At 43.0% G+C, this 24,775-nt stretch overlaps 2 protein-coding genes across 3 annotated transcripts in view; both read left to right on the top strand.

Moving 5' to 3' along the window:
- Positions 1 to 557, top strand: part of Gycbeta100B (guanylate cyclase soluble subunit beta-1-like) — a 90,784-nt gene extending 90,227 nt beyond the window's left edge. For both annotated transcript variants that reach the window (XM_089563304.1, XM_089563307.1), the window contains exon 10: positions 282 to 557. In XM_089563304.1, coding sequence (XP_089419430.1) covers positions 282 to 414 — 133 coding nt within the window. In that variant the 3' untranslated portion in view covers positions 415 to 557. The remainder of the gene's footprint in view (positions 1 to 281) is intronic.
- Positions 558 to 2,830: 2,273 nt separating this feature from the next.
- On the top strand, positions 2,831 to 23,307 carry Mulk (acylglycerol kinase-like protein Mulk). Its single transcript, XM_089563327.1, has 15 exons — positions 2,831 to 3,105; positions 3,188 to 3,227; positions 3,302 to 3,381; positions 4,152 to 4,227; positions 4,326 to 4,418; positions 4,514 to 4,546; positions 6,240 to 6,340; positions 6,424 to 6,493; positions 6,568 to 6,683; positions 7,312 to 7,369; positions 9,523 to 9,673; positions 13,495 to 13,601; positions 19,287 to 19,354; positions 19,902 to 19,998; positions 23,161 to 23,307. Exons 1-15 carry the CDS (start codon positions 2,996 to 2,998, stop codon positions 23,281 to 23,283), a joined length of 1,323 nt encoding a protein of 440 aa, XP_089419453.1. The 5' UTR covers positions 2,831 to 2,995; the 3' UTR covers positions 23,284 to 23,307.
- Positions 23,308 to 24,775: the final 1,468 nt, after the last annotated feature.

Here is a 24,775-nt window from a genome sequence, read left to right as displayed (position 1 = left end):
CTACCGGCCTCGCTACGCGACGGGCTGAAAGTGCAACTAGTATTGCTTTCGCAATAAAAAGCTTAGCCGCTGCTACTTGTTCACTCCGCCCATTGACATGGTGCCTGTTTCATCATCATTTACATGTTGGGTAAATATCATAACACAAAGCACCGCCTGAACCGCAAACCGGCTACTTAATCCAATTACCGGAAACTCGGACGCTTATTAAAGATCTCTCTCTCGCGCGCGTTGTGGCCGGCATTGGTGTATCGTCAGCGTTGCGTCTGTTCCTCGTGCAGGTGCCTTCAGCAACCGCAAAACCAAGACCCGGCGTTCAAGTTCGATTTCCGAGGCCCAGTCTCCATGAAGGGCAAGAAAGAACCGATGAAGGTCTGGTTCCTCTCCAGGAACGCGGACGCCAAGGCAGCGTAACGGTCTCTGCCGCGTATAATCGCCGCCGCAAGGAACGTCACATCCACCCACACCACACAGCAATGTTACGACGTGTCTCCCGAAATGACTGTTTCGAGATGAAGAACTGTGACACCATCGCACTTTTTATCTCTCGGTTCATTTTGCCTGTTGCAGCTAAACCGCATTTGAGACTTCACGCGAACGCCTTTATTCGGGAGCTACATGTCGCTGTTTGTTGGTCAATGTTACGGCAAGAGCTTAACTGTCTTTTTGTATATGCACATATATAGGTGGAATACCGTCTCAGCGACACCCTCACCTGCGGCTCGTGTTGTTTTCGCAAGATTTCGTCTTAATTGTTGTCCCTTTGCTCTTTTTGTTCCGCCCCAACAGAACAGTGGCGCAGGTTGGTAATTCCTTCATGATTTCATTTTCCCATCCTTCATCTGCAATAACAAAGGACTCGGAACTTTTTGGTGTGGTCACGGACGACAAGGCTGTTGTGCGACTTCACCGTTACTCAACAGGTCCGAGTTTCCACTCCCCCACATTTCCTCCTTTGGCGACTGATTACGGAGGTGAACAGCAATACTTTTGCGAAGAAAGACCCTTGAGTATTATCATAAATATCAAGATATTGGCGCGGCCCCGTTCTCTTCGTTCGTTCACGTTTCATAACGTACGGTTTACCGATATATGTGCCGAATCACAAATTTCAGCTCATTTGATCTCATTTTCACCAACAAAAACGGCTTGCAAGACGTACATCGCTAGCGTCCCTGTTTATTGAGAGCGTCAAATAAAACGCGAACAAGCAATTTATTTACTTAAGCGCGAACAGCAAAACGAAGCTTACCAGGAGGGTGCCTGATAGTGGCGCCGTCTGTTTTCACTTCGAAGGCACGGAAACCTTTTTTCAGAATTATTAATATACGCCGCCCGCATTTCTTCTCTGGCAGCTGATACTTTCGGGTTTTAATGCAATAGCGTAAAGGGCTCCGCGTCTCAGAAAAGTTGGCGACTGAGTCGGCGTCAATGGCCATGAGCGAAAAATCCACGCCAGCAGGCACACCCTCGCAATGAAAAGACAAAAAAGAAAAATCCACGGAAAATCCTCAGAGTCGCATAGGTCACGTGACCTCGTGGCGTCATCATAACATGTCCACCGAACTGTGAGAAAACTGTCCACCGTAGCAGGCGGCAGTTACATTAATGATTGGCCGCGAGATGTTGCCCCGGAAGATCAATCTAAGTCACACAAGAGCCACCGGGGGCAGCACCATGTCCAAATCCGCATATGTGGGCATTAACCCAAGTAACTCTATCGCGTCGTATCCTTCAGGCGAAGCTTAAGTGTCCATTCCAATTTTATATCTCCTTCCTCCACCTCCCTCTTCTGCAAGTGTGGACCGGAATTTTCAGCCTCTCCCTAAAAAAGTAATATTCCGGGATGCATCACTGGATCTGCCTAACCAATCCTGATGGCCTAAAGTAACGACCTGCGAAGTGAAAGCCTTTATTGTACATACACCTGCGAAAATGCATTCGTCCATGTGTCATCAAAGTCTTCTGTTTTATTTAGTGTTGTTGCCGTGTTTTGTTTATTACTTGCACTCTCAAGTCGAAATGTTTAGCCGGAATACCAATGCATTTTTTTTTTTTTACAGCGAAGGGTTGTGGGCACATTCATTTTTTTTTTGTTACATTTCTGCACGGCCACTATGACCTGTACATACGATTGTATGACAAAAATAAAACGTTATCGAACTAATTGATGCGCGTTGTGCTAATTCTCATGCTCACCATCGTCAGCAGTGTATTTACCCGATGCATACACTTTCCAATGCACGTAATGAGTGCCAAAAGGAAGTATCATAATAACACTTAAAATACAGTGAAAAAACAAAACAAAAACAACGATATCAAGACTTGCACAAGTGGACAGTAAGGTAAGTGAGTTCTTGGCCTAAATTTGAATATAGAACTTAAGAAAAAAAAAATAACCGCAGTTGGCATCAACAACCTATGCAGGGAATCGCAGGGAATTAACGGTTCCCTCTGTTGGACAAGTCAGAGGCATCGAGATTCTTGTGCTCATAATTTCGTACAGGGATCTAGACATTCAAGAAGAATTTGGCTAATTTAGAAACATAGTAGTGATCAGCAGAGCGAGGATTGAAGAATATTTATAAAGGTCGTTTCGTTTTCGTGTTTCAAATGACGCGCCTCTCGGCTGTGTATTGCCAGGGCATGCATTTTGACCATTTTAACAAGCTAAAACACTCATTTAATCTTTATACATAAATAAGAAAGGCATAATTTTTACTTTTTGTTGATATAGAGTTTATTTGGCTTTAAAAAAAATATGATTTTCTATTTACACTGATTTTTCAACCCAGCCGAAGCCGAAGTCTGGATATCAGCAATTTGCGTCTGCTCGCAAAAATGGCTGCCTCCAGGTTCACCGCATGCGTCATATGCAGCCTGGCAGTTTAGCTTCCCTTTCGCTGCTCTTTAAAGAATTATTGGCTGAATTTTACTACAGCGGAGCTATGCGTTGCTAGTAAGCTTTCTCGCTTTGCTCTTTTACGGCCGCATCATGAGTCGTATTGTGAAGATCGTCAAGACTTTGCGAAACCACTGGAAAAAGTCGACCTTTGCCGCTTGTTTGTTGACTTACGGGGGATGGTACCTCAACGAAAGGCGCAAGTAAGCTATGTTGTGTAGAGGTATCGCAGCTCATCAATTGTTGCGCTGAATTGGACTGATGTTTAACGTGATTATACTGCAGGACCCACCTTATGATGAGAGCCTTTTGCGAGCAGGCAAAGGTATGCAGGATCGTTACTGATATATCCTTCTGAATGCGTGGTTTTACTTCCCTGTGTGCATTTTCGTTTTTCAGACTTACGGTGACGAGCCGCTTCCTGCGGGAGCCAAGCCCAGGCACGTCACTGTCATCCTAAACCCGACGTCCAAAGATGGGCAAGTTGATTTTTACCTCCTGTGATCGGCCATGCGTTCAAGCATTTCACTTCCATTTAGGGGTCGTGGGATTGATTGCTGGTCATATGATCAAAATACCTGTTGTACTGACGCTCTAATTCGCGTGCGTTCATGCATATAGGGCTTAACCCCTGATATATCAGTGGTGTCTTGTACTGGTTGAAAAAACACGGCTTTCCGGAGAGATCATTTCGTTGCCCGAGGGCCAAGACCTCATTGCTAACTTTCTTGCGGGAGCGTCTAGGGTGTGGGTAACCAGAGGATGGCATTGTTGCTTCAAGTGAGAAAGCCGTAAGAGACGAGAAATTGGTATTTTCCATTGGTGAAGTAATTTTCAGCGGGCAGCAACTGTTCAGGGGCATTGCTCATTTACAAAATCTGGAGCCACGATGAATAGTGTGCACTCATGGAAATTGTCTCTTAAAGCTTCTAAAATGTTACCATGAGCCTGCATTACTCAAAGCTGGTTTTTTGGTCTTGTTTCTTTTCTAATGGAAACAAATGCCGTTGTTGCTTTAGCCCTAGGTTGTTGAATGTCCACAGAATGCTTTCCATGTTGCTCAGTTCCTTACCTACTCCAGTTCACTTATAAAGTTCAATTAGGGGAACACTGAAAACTTTTCACCTATGAGTTTGCTCAGGGTTCTTCATAGCTCAATATAATTGGTGCGTCTTGATTGTGTTTTTGTTAAGAATGTCTGCTAACAGTTTTCACTGTTCCATTCATACACCCCCTTCCTTCCCCATAGAAAAGGAAAGGTTCTTTACGAGAAATATGCCGCCCCCCTTTTTCATCTTGCTGGGATCCGAGTCAGCTGCTTTCTGGTAAACATAGCATTGTCTTGTTTCTCGTGAGGATGTGCGTTGCCATGATCATGCCATGTCATGTCATGTGCATGTTTTCTTGCACTTCAATAACCAAGACGGAACATGAAGGCCAAGCCAAAAGTTTGATGGAAGTTCTGGACAACACTGATGCCGTGGTCATTGCCGGAGGAGATGGCACACTGCATGAGGTGTGTTCTTTTTCTCTAAGTATTCGAAAGTGTCGCTATTTTTTAAATTACTTATGTTAGTATATGCCTTTATTTTATTTGTTTTCTTCTTACAGGCTGTCACCGGATTAATGTCCCGGGAAGATTTTGTGAGCATCTTTTTTTTTTCTATGTCAGTATATACATGGTGGCAAGTTATGTAGCCTCACTGTGAAATGTTTTTGTCGAAATCGCAGTTTTCTTTTTCTAGAGCACATATAATCATTCATTCCCGCATAATCATAGCAGACTTACAATGGCTAAATCATAATATTTTTGGCTTAATTTGTATCAAATTAGGGTGAAGTGATATACAATGACTTAGATCTAGGCTTTAGTGTGCAGTTTGATTGGCCGTCAGAGGCAGTATACAAGCATGCGATCTACATTTAAAGTCTCCGTTGCATCTTTGCAGTTTTTATTTTTATTCTCATTAATGACTGAAGCGTGATCATGCTTCGGCTTGCAAGGGTGTTAACAAAGGAACAGTCATTTCTAGAGCCTAATTTCGCATTCTTAATCTAAGCCTCCCAAGGCTGAGCGCATGGCGTACTCGCACATTAAGATGTTGCCACCTATGATCTTTTAAAGAGACTGACTGTATCCAATTTTTCTTAGCAAAATCGATTCTTTGACTCTTACTGGCCATGTTGATATTTCCTTGCTGGAAAAAAACATTTATTACGCAGAAAAATTCATTGAAAAATCACTGTTTGGAAGTGAATAGCAGTGCAGCCTAACCTTACAGATCCGTGCACGAAAAACTATCTTTTCTCATTGCATTCTTGCTTGTTAAAACGGCCGGCAATGGCGACACCTGTGTTTCATTTTTTGTCCTTTTCTAGTTGATAAAAAGCCTGTTTTCTGTGAAAGTGGCACCTTTCTCACTAGGATGCAGTAACCTGTCGATGTAGGCCAACTTCAGTTTATCCTCGCTCTCCCTTTAATTTACAGAACACTGTTCTGGATGCTCTAGACTTGCTGCACCTGCAAGAGTTATACAGGTCTTGTCACAGGGATCCACTCTGTAAACTGTGGAGCCCTATCCGTGGTATCGACTTATATGAAGTCATTCGTTGAGTTGTCATTTCAGACTTCACTAAGGAAATATATAAAGCTTCGAACATATATTATGAGCATTCAGCACTTTGGTCGTTTTAGCTTAAAGGTGCACTAAAGAGGAATCTGAACTCATATTTTTACCGCTGGAACTCGATCTACACATTCCGAGCGTTCTTGGAAACTTCGAATTATTGCCCTGTGCGGCCGATTTCCTTAATTTAAATTGGATTAACGTTTCTTTTTTAAATTCCCCGGAAACGGTGGAAGGAGTCTAGCAGCCTTTCAGCCAGTCCCAAGGCGGCTTGCCGCTCTGCCATCAGCGGAGTGATACGTAGTGATCGGCGAAAGCAAAGAGTACTCACGTATTTTTATTTCTCTAGGCCTAATTTGCAGCTATGTATTCTCTGACTAGATCTATTTATTCACGGAAGCCTAAAAGAAACAAAATAAAAGCAAAAGCAAAGTCGCCACGCTACTGCCTGAAAGGCACTCCATGCGTTGGTCGACTCCTCCCATCGTTTGCAGGGAATTCAAAAACAGAAAGGTGGGAGCCGGACGTTAACCCGATTTAATTAAGGAAATCCACTGCACAGGGCAGTAAATAAAAGTTTCTAAGAATGCTCGGAACGTATAGATAGAGTTCCCACGGCAAAAAGACGAGTTCAGATTTCTCTTCAGTGCACCTTTAATGCCATTATTTGTTTCAGGACTGCTCACTGATCAATGCTGAATGCTTGACAGGTAGCGGCATGCAAGCGGTTTCCAATGGGCGTCATACCAGCAGGGAAAACCAACTCAGTGGCCAAGCTTCTGTGTTGGGAGCCAGGTATCAGCGAAGCAAGGTAAAAAGCTGAAAGAAGTTAATCTGTTTCAACTTGTTGCCATTGCATATCTTGTAAATTAATTGAAAAATGACGTTTTGTAGGTGGGTTGCACTGTCTGCCATGGCCATTGTTACTGAACAGCTGTCCAAGATGGACGTCATAAGAGCAGAGGTGAGTCATGTGTTTCAGCTGGAGTCTTGCAGTTTAGTGACTGTGCATCTTGTTATCTATTTGCTCATGCACAGCTCCAGAGCGATGAAGGGGTCGAAGGGGAAGAAAAAGAGAAGGAACTGAAGATCGTGTACTCCCTTGGGCAGTTGGAACAAGGTGTATACCACAGCCTGATCTCCAAAATACCAAAGTATGTTGAGCCATGTGTTGCTGTAAGTTATTTAGAACATTTGAAAGAATAGCATAGAGTACTTTTTGCCTTTCAGGCATATAAGTCTGCCAAATTTACAGGTTACAACCACTTTCTGCCACTTTTTTGTTTCTGACAGTTTTGGGTTGGGCTAGTTAACGGAAGATTACGTTAAAGGAACAATGCAGGTACAGGATATAGGAAGGTGATAGTGATTAATGGTGTTTGATTGGTACAAGGGCATCTAAGGCCAAAGAGGCCCAGAGACTGACATTGGATGATCTTAGGATGGGAGATTTATAGCAAGTGATGAGTAGAGTAAAAGCAGGTGTAAAATTGCCTGCAAAATTGAACAAATATAAAATAGTGCATTGTGTAGATAGCACAAAATTTGCATAGGAAGAGAACAAAACTGCATGAGCACTGTGTTTTGCAGTAAGCTCTCGTGTTGTGTAATTTTCTTGCCACTTGTCTTGTCTCTGTGTTGTTTTCTTAAATTGTTTTACATGTTTTACCTTAGGCTAACATGAGCTAATGTGTCCCTGTTCAAGGAGATTTGTTCATCATTTTTCAAGATGGTCACCTTGAGTGATTAAAAGATAGTAGTAACCAGTGTGATATCTTTCAGGTACTGGTACTTTGGGCCTCTGAAAGCAAGGGCGGCTTTATTCTTTGGGACCCTCAAGGTACATTTTACTACTCTACCATTGTTTGCTGTTTTGTTTGTGTTTTGCAGCATTAGTACTGGGAGTGGCCCTTAGCTCCCTCTTGAACTTGGAAAATTATTGCATTGAGCGAGTTGACTGCACCACTGTGAACGTCTCATTCAAGCTAGTCTGGTTGTACATGGCACCGAGCGCTTACAAAAATGGAGTTAAAATTGATGTAGCTTTTGGGGGCACAAGTTATGGTAAAATGGAGGATTCAGATACAAGTTTCAGCAAATGACACAAGCTAAATATTTTATTTTACATTTCTGCTCTCAACAAAGCAAGTTGTGGGGCTAGTTGGTGAAGCATGGTTTTTGAAGAAGTTTTTTCAGCACTACAAAAATGGGGACACAGAAAGAAAGAAAGAAGTACACAGGACGTGCGCTGACTGCAACTAACTTTGTTAGTTGGAGTCAGTTGGAGTCCAAAGTTAGTTGGAGTCAGCGCCCGTCCTGTGTACTTCTTTCTTTCTTTCTGTGTCCCCATTTTTGTAATGCTGAAAAAACTTCTTTAAGAAACCATTTCTACGCTCCTGTCGTGTCATTTAGAAAGACGTTTTTAAGGCAAAATTGTACATAATGTATCTTATCGTTTTTGAGTAATCGCTTATGAAGGGCCCCTGAAGTGCAAATATTTATTTAAGGGTTATAAGAGCAGGCTGTTAAGCAGAACTCCGATTTCCGAAGGTACTCAAAGCTAGAACCTTGGGAAATCGTGATGCAGCAGGAAATTGCAATGCAGCTTCGCATAGCCGTCAGTGTACACACATTTAGATGCTGCACTTTATGAGTGCCTGGTGTGCTGTTTTCAGGGAAATCTTCATTGTGGTAGTTCTCTCGGAGCTTTAAACTGATAAACATCTTTGTTTATCAGTTTTATGATATTCTTGTGGCCTTTGGGAAGAAGTATTTACTAGCACTAAATGGAACACAGGGCAAAGATATCTACAATAGCACCAGCGAATTTCTATGGAGGCGAAATTCTGGTGGCCCGTGCAATGTCAGTGCACGTTAAAGAAACCCAGGTGGTCGAAATTTCCGGAGCCCTTCACTACGGCGTCCCTCATAGCCTGAGTCGCTTTGGGACGTTAAACCCCATAAACAAACAAACAAACAAGTTTTTTTACCTTTCATGTTTTTTGGGGCCTCGTTAGAACTGCATCTGGCTATCTGTGTTATTCATATTCTTGCCTTTTGTATATGCCTTACTGACTTCGTGCTTGCTTGTGCCTGCTGAAATCTTTTGCAGCAGAACAACACCAGCCTAAATTTAGCTGTATTTGTTATATCTTCAATACCTATGACTTGTTCCTCATTTTGTCTTCTGTTAGAGGGGACACTACTTGCAGGTGCATGAGCCATCACTCTTATTTCCATCGACTCGACTGTCATTGAGACGCTGTTGAGTTGGGTGGTGTGTAGCGTAGGCTCAGAGTGGTGGAGTGGTTGAATGCCCCTGCTCATTCGATACATCTCCAGCTGTCTTTTCCGACCAAGTGTGAGATCATCCGGACATTTGCAAAAGTTGCAGCCTCATTTGGAAAGCAAGGAATTTAAAACTACCGATGATATTAAAGAAAACGAGACAAGGGAGCTGTTGAGCTTTCTAAAAGGGAATGATGTATAAGCTTCAAGAAGTAGAATGAAAACTGGGTTAACTGATTGGCTTTCAAAGCAATCGCATCTACACCCATGGAAAGTAGGCTCATTATTATACCATAGCTGTCGAAGTGACTGCCCATGGCTAATAACAGTTCTTATGGCTGTCCTAAGATGACATGCTGTGGCAAATACTGGATGGATGTTGGGTATACTCTCCTGATAGACGGGAACAGTGATTCCATTCTTTCAAGGTATTCTTTTTTTTGCATCTGTTAATATTTCATTTCACGGTCCTCCCAATGAAAAATAATGGATATTTTTTTTACAGTAATAGTGATGTTAACAGCAGCAATGAGTGTGCCTCGTCAGTGCATGTTTTTTTGGCAATACAGACGACAGCAGTCATGAGGGCAATAACAGTGGTCTAACAGTGGTAATGGTGAAGGAATTCTCTACCCATTTGCTTCATTGTAATGATGCTGCATGTGTAAAATTTTTCTGTCTGCGCTCTTTACGTCCTTTATGCAGGGCCTTCCAGAGACAACTGTGGCTAGGCTTTCATACTGCGAGCCGTGTGGAGGATGCTCACGATGTTTCAGCCAAAGTGTTCTGGGAGAAGTTCAGCAGCCTCCCAGGCGTCGCTGGTGGTCGTCACTAATCCACAGGGCCTCACCGCAAGGTGGGTGCATTCGAGGCACTCGTAATAAACACCTGTCAGTAAAATATGTATGTAAGAACATTATTTTCTAATCTATTAAAACCGGATATGCCGGCTTTGTACAAAGTGTCTGTATTTTTACAATTGGTCGTTCTTTTTGCAGGGATATTATCGCAACAGCTGGCATAGGACAGGGTATTTAGAGAGATATGTGAGAGGCCTTTGTCCTGTAGTGTGCTAGTTAGAATGATGGTGATGATGACAACTAAGAGTGTTTTACAAATACGTATGAAGCGAATGCTGCAAACAGTAACGCACTGCCTCCTGCAGTCAGCAACACTCTGTGGTAGGTGGGGAAGATGTGGACAGATGTAATTGCTGCAGTGCTGTTAGAGTAGAGTCGTACCTTGATATATCGGACATGGATGCAACTCATTGTTGGCTGCATCAAACTCTTCCAAAATCCTTTTAACAAACACATACAATTTTTACTTTGTACATGGAAGGCAGATGGACATAAAACTGATATATCAAACCCCCCATGAAAAATGATAATAGCGGCATGAAGGGTTGATAGCCAAGCCATCCAGGCAGTTCGCAAGCGTTCGTGTGTGTCGTGCTCGTCGAGAGAGACGCGAAAGCAGCGGCATGGTCTGTTGTTGCCAGACTGTGGCCTTGCTGTATCCACTCTGCGGTACAGCTGTGCAACTCAAATCGGTTGTCATGGAGGTATCTAAAATAGCTGTAGCTTTTGCTCAGGTATACCATTTTTAATGTGATGCGTCTGTTATGTGGGGAAGCCTCCCTAGCTGGCATTCAGCCTGCCACCACTGTATCCTGGACTTGCTGCGCAAGAAGCCAACTGAACTGATGCTTGGCGCTCTGTGTTTCGCGACTTCCGGGATCACCACAAATCCCTCCGAAACAGCACTGTTGCTTCAAAAAAGGTCTCTCGCTGCTCTCTAGCTAGAGTCGCCAGAGTTGCCGTCCCTTGACTGACTAAATTGCTCTGCTCTTGTGTGCGTTCTGGTGAAAAAAATTTGCAAATTTTAGCTATATATTGAACTGTTTTATGATATTTACTTGTTCACTATAATGAGGTTGCACTATAACATGTGAAAAATTCTGTGAGAAATCTGGACAGCTAGAGCGATCCAGGTACTGCTGTCACTTGTGTAGGACAGGGCTAATTTTATTTTCGCGAGTGCTGGGCTGAGCGTTTTTAAGAATGGCAGTCAACTGTATTCTAACAACCATAGCTGACTTCCATTTAGTCATAGTCAAGTTTGTGGTTCTTTTAAAGCATGCAAACAAGCAACAGAGGAAATATAGATAGCTGTTATTATTTGGCATTAATTGTTTTATTTTGATTGAGGAGTGGGAATTAGTCACTATGCATGCTTTACTTTAACAACAAATTTACTGCCCAGTCTGGGCTGTCTGTTTAGACGTAAGCAGTCTGCTTGCATTCAGTTTTGTAATTGTAATCGCCCACCGCTGTGGCTCAGTGGTTATGGCGCTCGGCTGCTGACCCAAAAGACATGGGTTCGATCCCGGCCGCAGCGGCCGAATTTTGATGAAGGCGAAATTCTAGAGGCCTGTGTGCTGTGTGATGAGAGTGCACGTTAAAGAGCCCCTGGTGGTCGAAATTTCTAGAGCCCTTCACTACGGCATCCCTCATTGCCTGAGTTGCTTTGGGACGTTAAACCCCATAAACCAATAAACCAAACCAGTTTTGTAATCACTCTCAAAATATCTAATAAATTTCTGATTTTGATCAAGCACAGCTACTACAGCACACAAAAACAATTTTCTTCTACTAAGGTCATCAGGAATCACAACTTCTCAAAGTTGAAGCTTGAAACTGCACTTCTGATTAGCAGACTAGTTCTGTAATAAAGAAGAAGAGGCCAGCCAGGCCTTGCATGGCTTGTCAGTATTGCATGGTTGCTTTTACAGTGCCTACATTTGAGTGCAAGTATGTCGCTGAAAATTTCAAATTTCTCTTTTTTTGCTCTAAGTTCTTATGACTCAAGCTAATTTCACTTGTCCCTAGGTGGCTGAATTGACAGGTATTGACTGGAAATTAATATTATCATACAGAGTGTTTCATTTAGGCCTGCTGCTATGAGACCATGATCAATGGATTCCTGCAGATGGCACAGGTTCCACAAAGCACTTGCTGTTGCAGTGTAGATTTGGGGCGCACTGATTGAGCATGTTGAAAACATTTGACAACATCAGCAAAGGAGACGCAGCACTTCGTTAAAAAAAAGGATCATATATTGGCCTTGCAAAATCTAAAGAAAAATGTGCTGTGGTGAGGATTACACTGCTGCCACATGGGTACTTCCGACTCAGATGAAGTACAATCTGGATAAGAGCTTTGAGCACACTCGACATCCTACGGTGCTACATGATTAACGAGTTGGCACACGTTGAATAAGTTACAACACATAAATGGGTTTATGATCAAGCAAAAGTCAGTAGAAGTACTTTTCACCATAAATTCGCTGCCTATGCCTCATTTAGAGCAGCTCTTTTCAGAAGCACATGCAAAATTACATCTATCTGCTGGCACATGCTGCAGTTGTGTTTTTTATTACAGCCAAGGCAGCTGCATAGTGTCGAATAGGTTCCTTCACAAGCACGTGCAAAATACATCTGGCTGCTATGTTTCATGGCCACAGGCTTGTTCGTTTATTACTACCAACTACCAAGGCATCTGTGTAGTGTCGAGGGTGTTGTATTAAGTCAAACCTCGATATAACGAACATGGGTATTACAAACTACTGTCTATATTAAACTCTTCCAAAATATTTTTAACAAACGCAAGCAATCTTTGCTTTATATTTATAGAACGCGGTTCGCCACAAAACAGACGTATTGAACTCCCGAGCGCCTATAAATTATAGTGGAGCCCCCTCAGATATCAGGCAGCAGGCTTCGCCACACTGCACAAGTGACTTGTGGTAGAGAGGGAAGCATTTGCGCCAGTGTTGCGGCTTTTATCTCGCTTGTCAACACCGCACCGAAAGCAGCGTTGTGGATGGTTATAGCCTTGCAGTAACCATCCTGCACGCATGTCAGCTGTCATGGAAGTGGAGGTGGTAAAAACGATGACAGCTTTCACTCGGACGTACCATTTTCCACGAAACATGGCTATAATGTGGAGAAACGACCCTTAGATGGTGCGTGGCCATTGCACGTTGCTGGTTCTGTGCGGAGAAGCCAACATAACTAGTGTTTGGTTTTTTGCAGCCTCCGGAATCGCCGCTAGTGCCTTTCAAATGGTGTGAAAAGTACAGAAAAAGGTTTCCTTGTTTCTCTAGCAAAAATGGAATGAATTTCCATCCTTTCACTGGCCAAATTGCACTCCTCTTTTTTGCGTTTTTGATGTTTCATATTATGAATTCTGACTATATCGAACTACTTTACGATCTTTTCCCTGTTTGCTATAATGAGATTCGACTGCATTTTATTTGGTGCAACTTGAGTTTTCAGATCTGTGTTATTGTAAAGTTTTACAGCCTTTATACAGTATTTTGTGTACATTTTGTTTTTAGTTTGCTTTTGAAGGTTTTTGAGAATGTTGAAAATCTTGAATGTGCATGGGCAACCAGCTTGACGTCAAGCACAATCAGGCTCAATTACGATTGAACTGGCTGGATATCATTGTCTAGTCTGCATTCAGTTCAATCGTGATCAGTCTTGTCAGGGCCAAAAGTTCGATATGACAGCAGTATTATAAAAGCAGACTAGGCTCGAGAAAGACAGATTTATTTCACAAGGAAGTAATATTTTTTTCTTTCTTCATAATGCCAAACTTGGCTATCTCACAGGCGAGTCCCAAGTGGACCTCAGCAAGCGCATCAACGAGGACTGTGGGACTTGGCAGGAAGAAGTCACCGAGCATAGCCAGCTGGATGTGTCAGCAAATGCAAAGAAGGTGACACGGTTTTGCTTTTCCATTCGAGATTTGTTGCTGCTGCAAAGTAGACGGTGGTGTTGTACAATACGTAAGAAAAAGGGAACTTGATTTTGCATGATACCTTGAATACAGACTAGCTAGTTTGCCTGGTTGTTTGTTTTTCATGTAGCATCGTCAGCACACTTAACACGAACGCTCGATTGCGTGTCCTGCACTGGTATTACAGCCTCTGAGCGCTAAGCGCTGAGCCCAAGACCATGCTGCACGGTGTGTTTGCGGCGGTTGGAGACAGCTCGTGTTTTGCTTCCACTCTAATATTGCCTCAGCCACAGCGGCCGACCCCCAGCGGCGCTAATGTCAGTGGAGGACACGCGCTCGAGCGTTCGTGTTAAGCGTGCTGACTACTGTACGTTAGATATCTGTAGTGTCCTAATGCTTTACTATTGCCTCTTTTAGAGCACTAGCCCTTAGGGCAAAGGTTCCTGGTAAGACGTAGTAGTTTCAATGTGAGAGCATTGAAAGCCTCATGGGGGAAAAGGCGCGTCATCAGTCATAAAATTCACTCATTGGCTGGATGGGAGTGGCATCACTAGAGCGAATAATTCCCAAGGAAGTGACATCACTACACCAGAAGTACCATCACATCCGGTAAAGGCATCAACAGTTTTTAATGCAATTGCATTGCCAACACATAAGGTAATTAGGTGTCCACAAATTTTTTGCAACAAATGTTGGTGAAGTGGTAGTGAAAGCCACAAAATAGTCCCTGCGCTCTTGGCGAAAGAAGGCCCATGGGAGCCACGACTCTCTTAATGACCAGTGGCTTGGCAGAGAGCCGCAGGATTCGACACCAAGCGTCCTGCAACAGTGCAAGCGGTCAGGTGCCCGTGCAAAGTCTTCGGTGGGGGGGGGGGGGGGGGTTCGAAAGAAGATGTTTACAACTTCTCCAGAATACAGCTCTTTCCTTATGGTCCTCAGTCCCCGCACCCTGGCTTTCATGGCATTCAGATGTGCCAAGGACGGGAAATTCAGAGGAAGGCCAGAGCAGCCCTTATGAGTGCTATCAATGATGAATAAATGGGATGGAAGCGTGATTATGTCTCCATATTTAGCTCTTATTATCTGCATTACCACATATGTAATCGCCAGTGATTTTTGTGGCAGACTACAGCTGTGTGGATAGTGGTGGCTTGTGCCAGCTGCGAACATGCATGTAGATATTTCAAGCTGTATCGCTTGTGTAACTTTCTGCCTGTTTCACTGGTTGCCTATTTGGTGTTCAGCTTATCCACCTTTCTTATTTTAGCTCAACAAAATTACATGCATTGTCTTCAAATCAAAAGTACTTTGAAAGAATGGATAACCGGGCAAGTTGATTCTGGCCTGTGAAGTTTGACAAACAGCATGACACACGCAAGAAAAATTCAGTTACTGCTACTGTGGCTGTGGTGTCTACTCCTTCTTCTACCCACCATGGGTCACCCTGCTTGTCAAGCTTCGCAGGACAGTATGTTACCGTTTCAGCTATTTGCTCAAGTTGCAGTTTTTTTAGGTACATTCTTCAATATAACAGATGCTGCATTATACAGGTGAAAAATGTGGCCTGTGCTGCTTTCACCAAAGTTAAGCTGGTTTCCACCTTACTTGTGCACTGTCATTTCCAAGTTCTTTAGTTTGAATCATACATATTAAATTTCAGCTGATATGTCACAACTTTTTATTCGCTAGAAGATGAAATGGCTGGCGGTTTAGTGCTGCTAAGCACAAAATATTGTGCAAAAGCACAGTTTTTTTTTGCAAGTGGGCACCACCTCTACGTACCTGAAAGCATGTTTGAGGTCTCCACTGACCCAGGCAGCCAGTTAAGCGCGTCTTCAACTTTTTCATCATTAATGCCAATTTACCCAATGTTCACCAGTGGCTTAAGCTCCAGTGCCGGGTTTCTGGAGCAATGTCAGCACGTATTACTCTAGTGCCGTGTTTTTGCCACAACGTTGTTCACGCTAACGCATGCAGCACTCACCTCTCTGTCACTGCCACCACATAGCTCAAAGCACAGATATGGTTTGATAGTAGTATTAGTTGATGAAGACGGTACACAATACACAGCACAAAAGTGTGTTGCCGTTTAATACTAGGCATGTTCGGCTACTGCAATAGCCTTGTGCTCCCGTGCAGTGGCCAACGAAGCTGATCTGTTCACACTGCGACTGGTTCGAATCCCAGTTGCTGATATTTATTTGGCTTCTTTTTATTTGTTTATTTTGCTCGGGACAAATGCATTAACATTGCAAACCTACAAATATTGTTTATTTCACTTGGCACAAACCCACCAGCATTGCAAGATCTTGCTCGGGGTTTATCCATCAGAGTAGTGCTTTCTCACTGAAAGTGCTTTGAGCATGATATAACATGATTGGTGTGTCCTAAAAGAGCCAAGTTTTGCAAACGATAGTTTATTAGTGGCTGTCAGCACTTTGGATTCCTTGAAAGCTCCAAATTTTCTGTTATCTCACTGCCACATTTTTGTGCATGCATTGTGTCATTCACCCAGCTGGTGTGTTGTAATGAACTTTCTCTATAAATAGTACATTTCCATCATACGTAAGCCAGAGTAATTCAGTAATGGTCATGGAACTCCTGTCGAAGTTTGGTTTATGAACAAAAGCGGCCGCTAGGGGTGCCACCACCGATCGAGGAGCCATGGGCGGTAGACTGCGCCGGCGGCATATGGTGTGGTTCCACCAGAATAACTTGTTTCCACGCCAGTGCTATTATTTCACTGTTTTTATTATTTCATATGAAATTTAAGCGAAGGTCTTCTATCTGCGAGAGTTTCATAGCCCTAGCCTGTGTGATGCTTATATGGAGTAAGAGTGCTGCCGACAGGGCAACGGTTCGCTGTTTATCTGTGATCGTCTTTCTGCTGCATGGAGACTTTTCATAACTACTGGGACGTTGAACCATTGCCCAAACACGCACTGTGTTGAATGACCTTCAATATACACGTGATCGCAGCACAGTGTGTGATAATGCAAAGGTGAGGTTAGCAGAAACCAACCACTAAATTGGATTTGTGCTGCACGCATGTTATTTGCCTGGCTTCAGTGGACACAATTGCAGGTTTTACAGTATGTTGTGTTGTACTGTGGTACATCTAGCACTATCCAGCTAAGGATTTTTAGGGAGGTTTTAATGCATGGCGAAGCATCTGAGGCTTTAGCCAAAGAACGCATCAAAATGTTGCACTTGCTGTTGCTATGCACACACCAGAGTGTTCACCTTTTGTAAGCACAGTGCATTCGATCTTGCTTGCAATACTTGCGCAGCAAAGGCTATTTTCAGGTGTTCAAGAGCTTATGAATTGTGCACTTGAGCGGGCATAGCTTTGCCGTTTTTCCAGCAGGGTGCTGCTATTTGTAAAATGACATTGCTATGGCATGATGGCTCAAAGTATCCTGATCGAATAACACTGTTTTGAATTGTGGCGCTTTAGTACACATTACAGCACTGTACCACTGTACCGCGGTCCTCTTTAACATAGTATGGTAAATTATTTTCATAACTTGTCACTCTCTTCGGTGGTGCACGTGCACAAAAGGAAAAAGTGAATGCCTTGTACAGAATGAACAGGTTATTCATAATAACTATGAAGAGCACAAAAAGAAGTGTCCACATAGCATATGTTAGGGGTTTGACTTTTTCCCTCCACTGACTGGGCGTTTTGCATATATGTACATAGAGTTGCGAAGCTGCGATTTAACTCTGTGCAGCTAGGGATTGCACAACAGTTTTAGTTTGGCAGGCTTTGTCTAAAGTGGAATGTGTACGTCAGTACTACAGCATTTGAAAAAAAAATTCATTTGGCATCATTCCAGCCAATGTGTTCTTTTAGCGTTTAAGTGATGCATTGGCACTAGTGAGTGATCTGGGTTGACACTGAGGCTCACCTTCATTAGTTGCTTCAGTAACGCCATTGTTGAGCTGGTAGTTCTGGCACGAGTTATCTAATAATTTCAACAGCGCATGCTACACGTGGACACAGGACGAGAAAACACATGCACGAGCGCTCAGCGCTCGTGTGTGTGTTTTCTCGTCCTGTGTCCGTGTGTAGCATGCGCTGTTGAAATTATTATGAATGACCAACCAGCCCGTCAGCTCACTCTGTACGAGTTATCTGAAGCATGCACTGTTGTGCAAGCATCTGATGCAATATGGCACCACTCTTTTAATGTCCGAGAATGTGGTTTGGGCTTAGTTAAATAATATGAAAGCCCTTAAAATATCGTAGGAACAGCGTCAAGCTTCAGCTTGGGCAGCACACGTCGCAGCGACACAACGTCCCTATTCACTGCGAACTCGTCGTGCCGAACGATGGCGGTGGGACGAAAGTGTTTCTCACCAACACACACACTAGATGGATCGAAAGAGAGGCCCCCAACTTCATTTTGGCAGATGATGCGTCTCCACTCCTCTGTCAATTAGGCGTCGGGCCAGAAAACAAAACGTAGCTATTTTGTTGTTGCTCCTATAGCTGGAGTGAAGGCATTGTTCACAGAAGCACTCACTTTTTCATAAAATAACACGTATTTACATACAGTCAAGCCCACTTATAACAATATTCAAGTGCCATGGAAATACCGTTGTTATAACCAATAATTGTTATAACAGGGTTGTGCCGAAAAAAAAGAAAGGATGACAAACTTCAGAGCATTTATTGACAGTAGATATCCAGAGGGGTTTGATTGTTCTAATGCCTGTAAAAGGTCATTAATTCGAACTTAAGGGGTCCGGAACAATGTTCACCGATCACCGATGACCAAAGCACCACCATCACTGCGCCACCGGGAGCTTTGCGCACCTCCACGTCATAGGAATCAAGCCGGCTTTTTGGAAGCTATTCTTATGGGAAATTCAGGAAGCATGCAGAACCAAGGGTGCGGTGACAGCTGATAAGAGAAAAACCGCGCTGGCTGCATGCACGCGCGCTGCACTGACTGATTAGGGGTACGCATGGCGTGCGTAGGCAATGCAGCAATGCAGTAGCTCTCCTCACGCGATGACGCCTGCCTCTTTTGCTTTCGTGGCATTGCTGCGTCACCTTAGTCCATTGGTCGGCCCCACACATGCACGCTTTTGTGTTGTAAGCATGGTTTTGCTGGTGTGGTTGTAGCATTTCTTTTCTTCTTCTGTAATGGTTGACACTCAATTACCAGATTTAATTGTTATAGCCAATAATGTGCCTTGACAGCATTGCTATAAGCAGTTTATTTTACCATAGAACACATGGCAAAGCTGATGGTGCCATGACCGATCATTGTTATATCCGATATATGGTTATAACCAGTATTGTTATAAGTGGACTTGATTGTACTTCCACACTCAGCCCGATAAAACACCTGAACAAGAAAACGAGACACCACAAAACAATGCTTCCTTGTCATTCATGCTCCTCCTCATTTCTCGTCATTCATAGTACATGCTCGTCATTCGATGCCAGCGCCACCATGCAGCCACTTTAGGTAGCGCACCAAGCTCTCCCACAGAGTTGCAGAGAAGCCTAGTGTTCGTAGTGTTCTCTACATGGACACAGCATCGTAGGCAAGAACAGACACAACAGCAACCAGACTGGACTTAAATTTCAGTTTCACGTGTCAGCACATCACCTCACCACATTTACTGATACATTTGTTTTCATTTCAGGACCTGCACGCATTGCACCTGAAGGCCAGCCCACCGCTCTCTGGAAGATGGCAGCTGTTCTCTGAATGGTAGACCACTTTTTACCAGTGCCTTGGCATTTTAGGCTTAACAAAAAGGTTGAGGATAATGTTCATTGATTTACTTGTTGTCAAAACTCAATAGCTGTTACAGTGCTTGCAGTTACTGGCTAGAAAAATTAGAATCATGTTTCAAAATACAAAAGTATGTGGAGGAAGCCCTTACATGCAATAAAAACATGGAGAAGTCATAATTCAAAAGGCAGGTATGTGGGGTCAAACAAATAAAAATAGAGTCAAGTTATGCTAACAAGAGGCTTGTCACCTTCCCTGTGAGGGCAGTTGAATCTTCATTGAGGTGACAGAGCAGAAGCAGGTGGTTGTATTATTCTGTAGTGGCTCATTGTATAAAAAACTGAAAAAATTTGTGCGATATAACAGAGCATAAACTTTGTGTATATGCATGATCGGCATTTGATGGCAGGTATAGTTTGGTTGCAAAATGGATTCACATTTTAGCGATGCACTAGTGAAATTAGTTCTCTGAAGGATTGAGAAAGTTGGTCTGTTTTGTATCTTTTATTTCATGAAACAAAAGCCTCCGTAGGTATTCGGCCAATGTGAGCGAAGCACATTCTCCCATGCATCAGATCTTGGCTCGCGAAGCCATTGTGGATTATTCCAGCGGGTCCCAGGTGAGTGTTTGTCTCAGTATGAAGCTTATGGTTGCTGTTTTTGGCTGAAGTCAAGTTAGAACTGCTCATGAGTTTCTTCAGCAGCATGCAAGATTTGCACATCTATGCATGCGCACTTGGAAAAACTCTTTGGAATGGGCAATCCTTTCATGTCACCATCACTGATGGAGGTGCTGTTTGCCTTCAGCATCGAATTAGGATTGAGAAACTACTCTGTGATACCTTGTATAGAAATAACATATTAGAAGAAGAGTGTGGTAAATCATTGCAAGATAACATTGAACAAGATGAAATGAACCCTGGTGCAACAAGGACACTAACAAGAGAGGGGACACCACCAACTGTTTATTGCATGGAAAGGTGGCATATTTAAACATACAGCTCAGGCATGACACTCATCGCATTATCGCTCCTAACCCAACACGTGGAAACAAAGCAGCAACATCAGGATAACAGACAAGAAATCTTTAACCTCTGCAGAAAAAACTAAAAAGATTCTGATTACAGAACTTAAAGGAGGCCATCTCGTTGCAAAAGCAGTGTCAAACAGTCGTAGCAGAAGCAGAGTCAAACATGAGAAGCAAAAGCAGTCAAAAAGAAATTACAATCGTAGCAAAGGCAGAGTCAAACGCATTAAGCAAAAGCAGTCAGAACCCGAAAAAACAACAAAACGAAAAAGACAAAAACAGTAACAAAATTAACAACCCGCCTAAAGAAACAACAGACGGCCGCTAGAAATGCAGGGCTGAAAAGATGCACAGTACATGACGTCACAAAAAACTGTCAAGAAAGGACACTTCATTTCTACGGAGGGATACAGAAGAGTCACTAACACAAGTGCTTCCCTTATTATTGGTCATAAAAGACTCAAGAATTTCCCGTGCCACCTGATCGCGACTCCTGCCCAGTATCCTTATTCCGTTAAGCACTGGCTCACACTTGCAATCTTCACAATGTAGGGGCAAATTTGACCCGCCTCCGTTTTCTAACGATTTTTCATGTTCCCGTGTCCTGTCGTTAATGCAGCGACCCGTCTGGCCTATATAGACCCCCCCGCACGTCAGTGGGATTTCGTACACCACTCGGACGGCACAGGAAACCAAATGCTTGCCGTGCCTCTTTTCACACATGGCTTTCTTCTCTTCGCTGATCCGCGAGCATAACCCGCTCAGCTTTCTTGGCGCAGAGAAAACGACAGGAGCGTCATACCGGCCAGCAACTTTCTTCAAACTGTGTGCCAAGCGGTGTATATGAGGGACCACTTGTGGTCGTCTTGATCCCGGCTTAGCATGGGATTTTTTTCTTCTTGCCTTTCATTTTTTGAAGGAGGGTCTCCGCTACGCTGCAAACAACAGAACACGGGAAGCCAGCCATTGGAAGTCTTTCGATCTGATTGTTGAAGCTAGCCTCAGCCATGTGAGCACAGGACTTAAGCAATGCGGACTCGAGGCAAAGTGAAGCGATCGCCCTTTTCACTGTCTTAGAGTGCGCCGATCCGTACGGAAGCAGTTCCTTTTTTGCTCGTGGGAAATACATCCAACACACGCGTCCTTCTAAAAGCTTGATATTAATATCTAAAAACTGCAAGCTGTTGTTGTCAGGAAGTTCGTGAGTAAAAGCCAGCCCTTTTCCCTGTTGTCTGAAAACGGATAAGATTCTTTCCACTGTGCTGGGGAGCGTCAGTGCAGAGTTAGTACTTTTTAGTATTACCAAGAAGTCGTCCACGTATCTAAAAATTCGCAGGACTGGGCCACTGTCAAGGGAAGAAGCTAAAGCACAGTCAATAGTTGATAAAAATATATTACACAATGCAGGGGCGACACAGGAACCGATGCAGATGCCTCTTCTCTGCAAGTGCATCTCTGTTTCAAAGGAAACAAACGTAGACCTTAGGTAAAATTCAAGTACTAGTGCTAAAAAATTGTCAACACTTAGTCCAGCCGTGTGCGCATATGGTGTCCCCTCTCTTGTTAGTGTCCTTGTTGCACCGCCGTTCTTTTCATCATGCACCAACTCGCCCCTCAGGCCATTCTTCTGAAAACAAGCATGTATAGTCAGTGAACATTGTTAATTTTGACGAAGGAAATTACACATCACTGCTTGTACATTGGAAAAACAGATTCAGATTTAGTTCCTGAAAGAAAAAAAGGAACTAGTCAGTTTCTGTCATCAGTGTGTTCTGAGAGTTGCATGAAATTGCCCTTTGAGCCAGCATAAAACTTGATGTGGTGAGCACACTAGCCCAGTATTTTTTTATAAAAGCCGCGCTTACAACCGAAACGAAGGAACATATTTATTGTTCTTTTATAATGACACACTTTTTATTCATTGTTAACAAATCTGCAGTTGCCATTGTCCATCGTGTGCTCATTTAGATGCCTGAAAACATGTCGCAGCATTTGTGTACTTTAGAAGTTACAAAAGTAGGAAATGTTGCCATAATAGCACAGTTGCCTTTAGTGTGAGGGGAGAGGAGCAGATTTCTTGCAGTAGCGAAAAATGAGGAAAGACTAGAAGAGTTTCCAAAATTGGTGACGTAATTGAAAATTTTTTTTAATTACCAGTATTAAGAGCGCATAAAACATACCAAGGTGCAAGTGATTGTTATGCAAACTGCTCTAACTTCCACTCCCACCTTTACGCCTTTCACTGCATTGCTTTCTCATTTTACATGTTTAGTGTGGTAGCCAACATGCATAATCACAATGATAAGTCGTGAAATTATTCTAGGAGCAGAAAATTATCAAACTGCAGTTTTGCACTTTCCGCATCTAGCGTCCAGTCTTGACACCTGTAGCCATGCATATGAAAAAGCATTTTGAGCAAAAGCAGTACAATCGAAAAGATAGTATAGTACTTGAAGATATTCAGTTTTGTGAAGAAGGTAAGGTTTCTTGAACATAAACAATTGTAGCATAATAACAGACTTATGCAACTTAGAGTGTGTAATTTGGCGACTGAAAACACCCTGACCATTTGGTATCCTTTATTGGTAAAGCGTGCGTATTAAAAAATTGTTAACGGACTGTCCTTGAAACTGACATCAGTTTCTTCTAAGCACTTGTTTCTGATATTTGAATTTGTTGTTTACTGTTTTACATTAATTGCATTTGCATTTTACGTTGATTAGTTAGTTTTCATTAAAATTTTTTCTCTTTCCAGCACGGCACTCCAGAAAGCAAGAAAACGGTGTGCATAGACTCTGTGGAGTACACGACAGACAAAATTCATCTCAAGCTTGTTCCTGGAATTTTAAATGTGTATCGGTATGCAAATATCCAATAGACTAGGCAAGTTGCCACACTTGTATTTTTGACTTTATTCACTCCAAATGCAATGTGTGCTTGATTATGGTATGAAGTTATGGCAGAGTTTGTAGTGAGCAGTGCCAGTTTTGCGGAATTACATGAGCAGCCAATCAGGATTAGCTGAAATGATTGTTAATCCTTGAAAAGCTGCCGTGTGTGCTACCTTACTGTAATAATCTGAGGACTGTAGCCGCAGTGACTCTACAGATCTTGAGAATGTTTCTAAATATAACTCTTTTATCAGTCTCTTGTAGTAGTTAGGTGGCTAATGTAAGAACTGAGGATAAGCTAACAGTGAAGGCAAAAGCAGGCATGGCAAGCCATGGCAATAGTCTGACTTGCATATTAACCCTTTTGCTGCCACTCCCGAGATAACTCGGGCTACCACATGTGTACACCCCCTGCCTCTCCCGAGTTAACTCGTTTTGGCTTTTTAACTCACCCCCTGCCGCTCCCGATAATACTCGTGTAAAAAAAAAAACGATGCAAACATGTAGCGCCATCTATGGAGATACCCCATAAATTCAAAGATCTTGTGGGGTAAACTTTACACAACAGATGGCGCGCATGTTTCCACATCCGAGTCACTTCGTTTTGGTTTCCGCACAGAAGCCATGTGAGGCAATGTGCCATCCTCGTCCGCGCTTTGGCGGACGAAGAAATTCAAAACTGCTTGTGAATTCGGAGTCTAATGAGAACGAGGAAGGAGCCCACCTAAGTGCCTTGTCGAATGATGACAGCGATGAAGTCCCCCTGCCACCGAAAAATCCCCGTAAGAAGAGGAAATCCGACAGGCCAGATTGGTGCCGGAAGATTTGATTCAGTACAACTAATATCTATAAGATTATCCTGAATAAACATGTCTACATGTCCTGCAGAGAACTAACAAAATATTTCCAGGAAACTAACATGCAAAAAAAAAACCGGCAGGGTGTGTACAGCTGTGAGTAGAAAAACCTGGCAGTGAAAGGGTTAAAGAAGAGATGCTTGTTGGTAAAATGCATGTTTTCTAAAATTTTCTTCCAGCATTTTTTATTTGTTGATATATGTCCTTTCTGATGGGGTCGATAACATGGTCCTGTGGCTGAGACTTAAGAGTCTCTGTTGGCATTTCTGTGCCATTTGGAAAATGGAAGGATGGTGACAGTCATTTAAAACTCAGAGTAGCTTCATTGCAGATGGCAAAATTATTTACGCCAGTGCAGCTTCTTTGAGGCTGTTTAACATATGTGGCGCTTGGGGCACATGCTTAACTGTCACTTTACCTAGGCTGAGCTGTACCGTATTCACAGGTGCAAGAGCTACCTCTAAAATTTTTACCGAGCGCCATCATTATTATTCTTTAAATTGAATTAAGCTCTTTGCAAAACATATTTGTTAAATTTGTCTCTTGAAGAGCTATCCTAAGAGCCAAAATTATAGGCGATGACAATTTCCTACTTCTACAAAAAAAAAAAGAGACAAACACC

This window comes from Amblyomma mixtum, chromosome 1 (assembly GCF_055824585.1).
Source record: "Amblyomma mixtum isolate Tamu chromosome 1, ASM5582458v1, whole genome shotgun sequence".
In the NCBI taxonomy this organism is placed as follows: domain Eukaryota; kingdom Metazoa; phylum Arthropoda; class Arachnida; order Ixodida; family Ixodidae; genus Amblyomma; species Amblyomma mixtum.
Note: the sequence above shows the minus strand (reverse complement) of the source record. Positions and strands in the feature narration are given on the sequence as shown.

Bases quoted from the DNA above. Each gene is read 5' to 3' on its own strand.
- Mulk (XM_089563327.1), top strand. From the start codon at position 2,996: ATGAGTCGTATTGTGAAGATCGTCAAGACTTTGCGAAACCACTGGAAA. The intron at 4,419-4,513 runs GTGTGTTCTTTT...TTCTTCTTACAG, and splicing joins GAGATGGCACACTGCATGAG to GCTGTCACCGGATTAATGTC. The intron at 6,341-6,423 runs GTAAAAAGCTGA...GACGTTTTGTAG, and splicing joins CCAGGTATCAGCGAAGCAAG to GTGGGTTGCACTGTCTGCCA.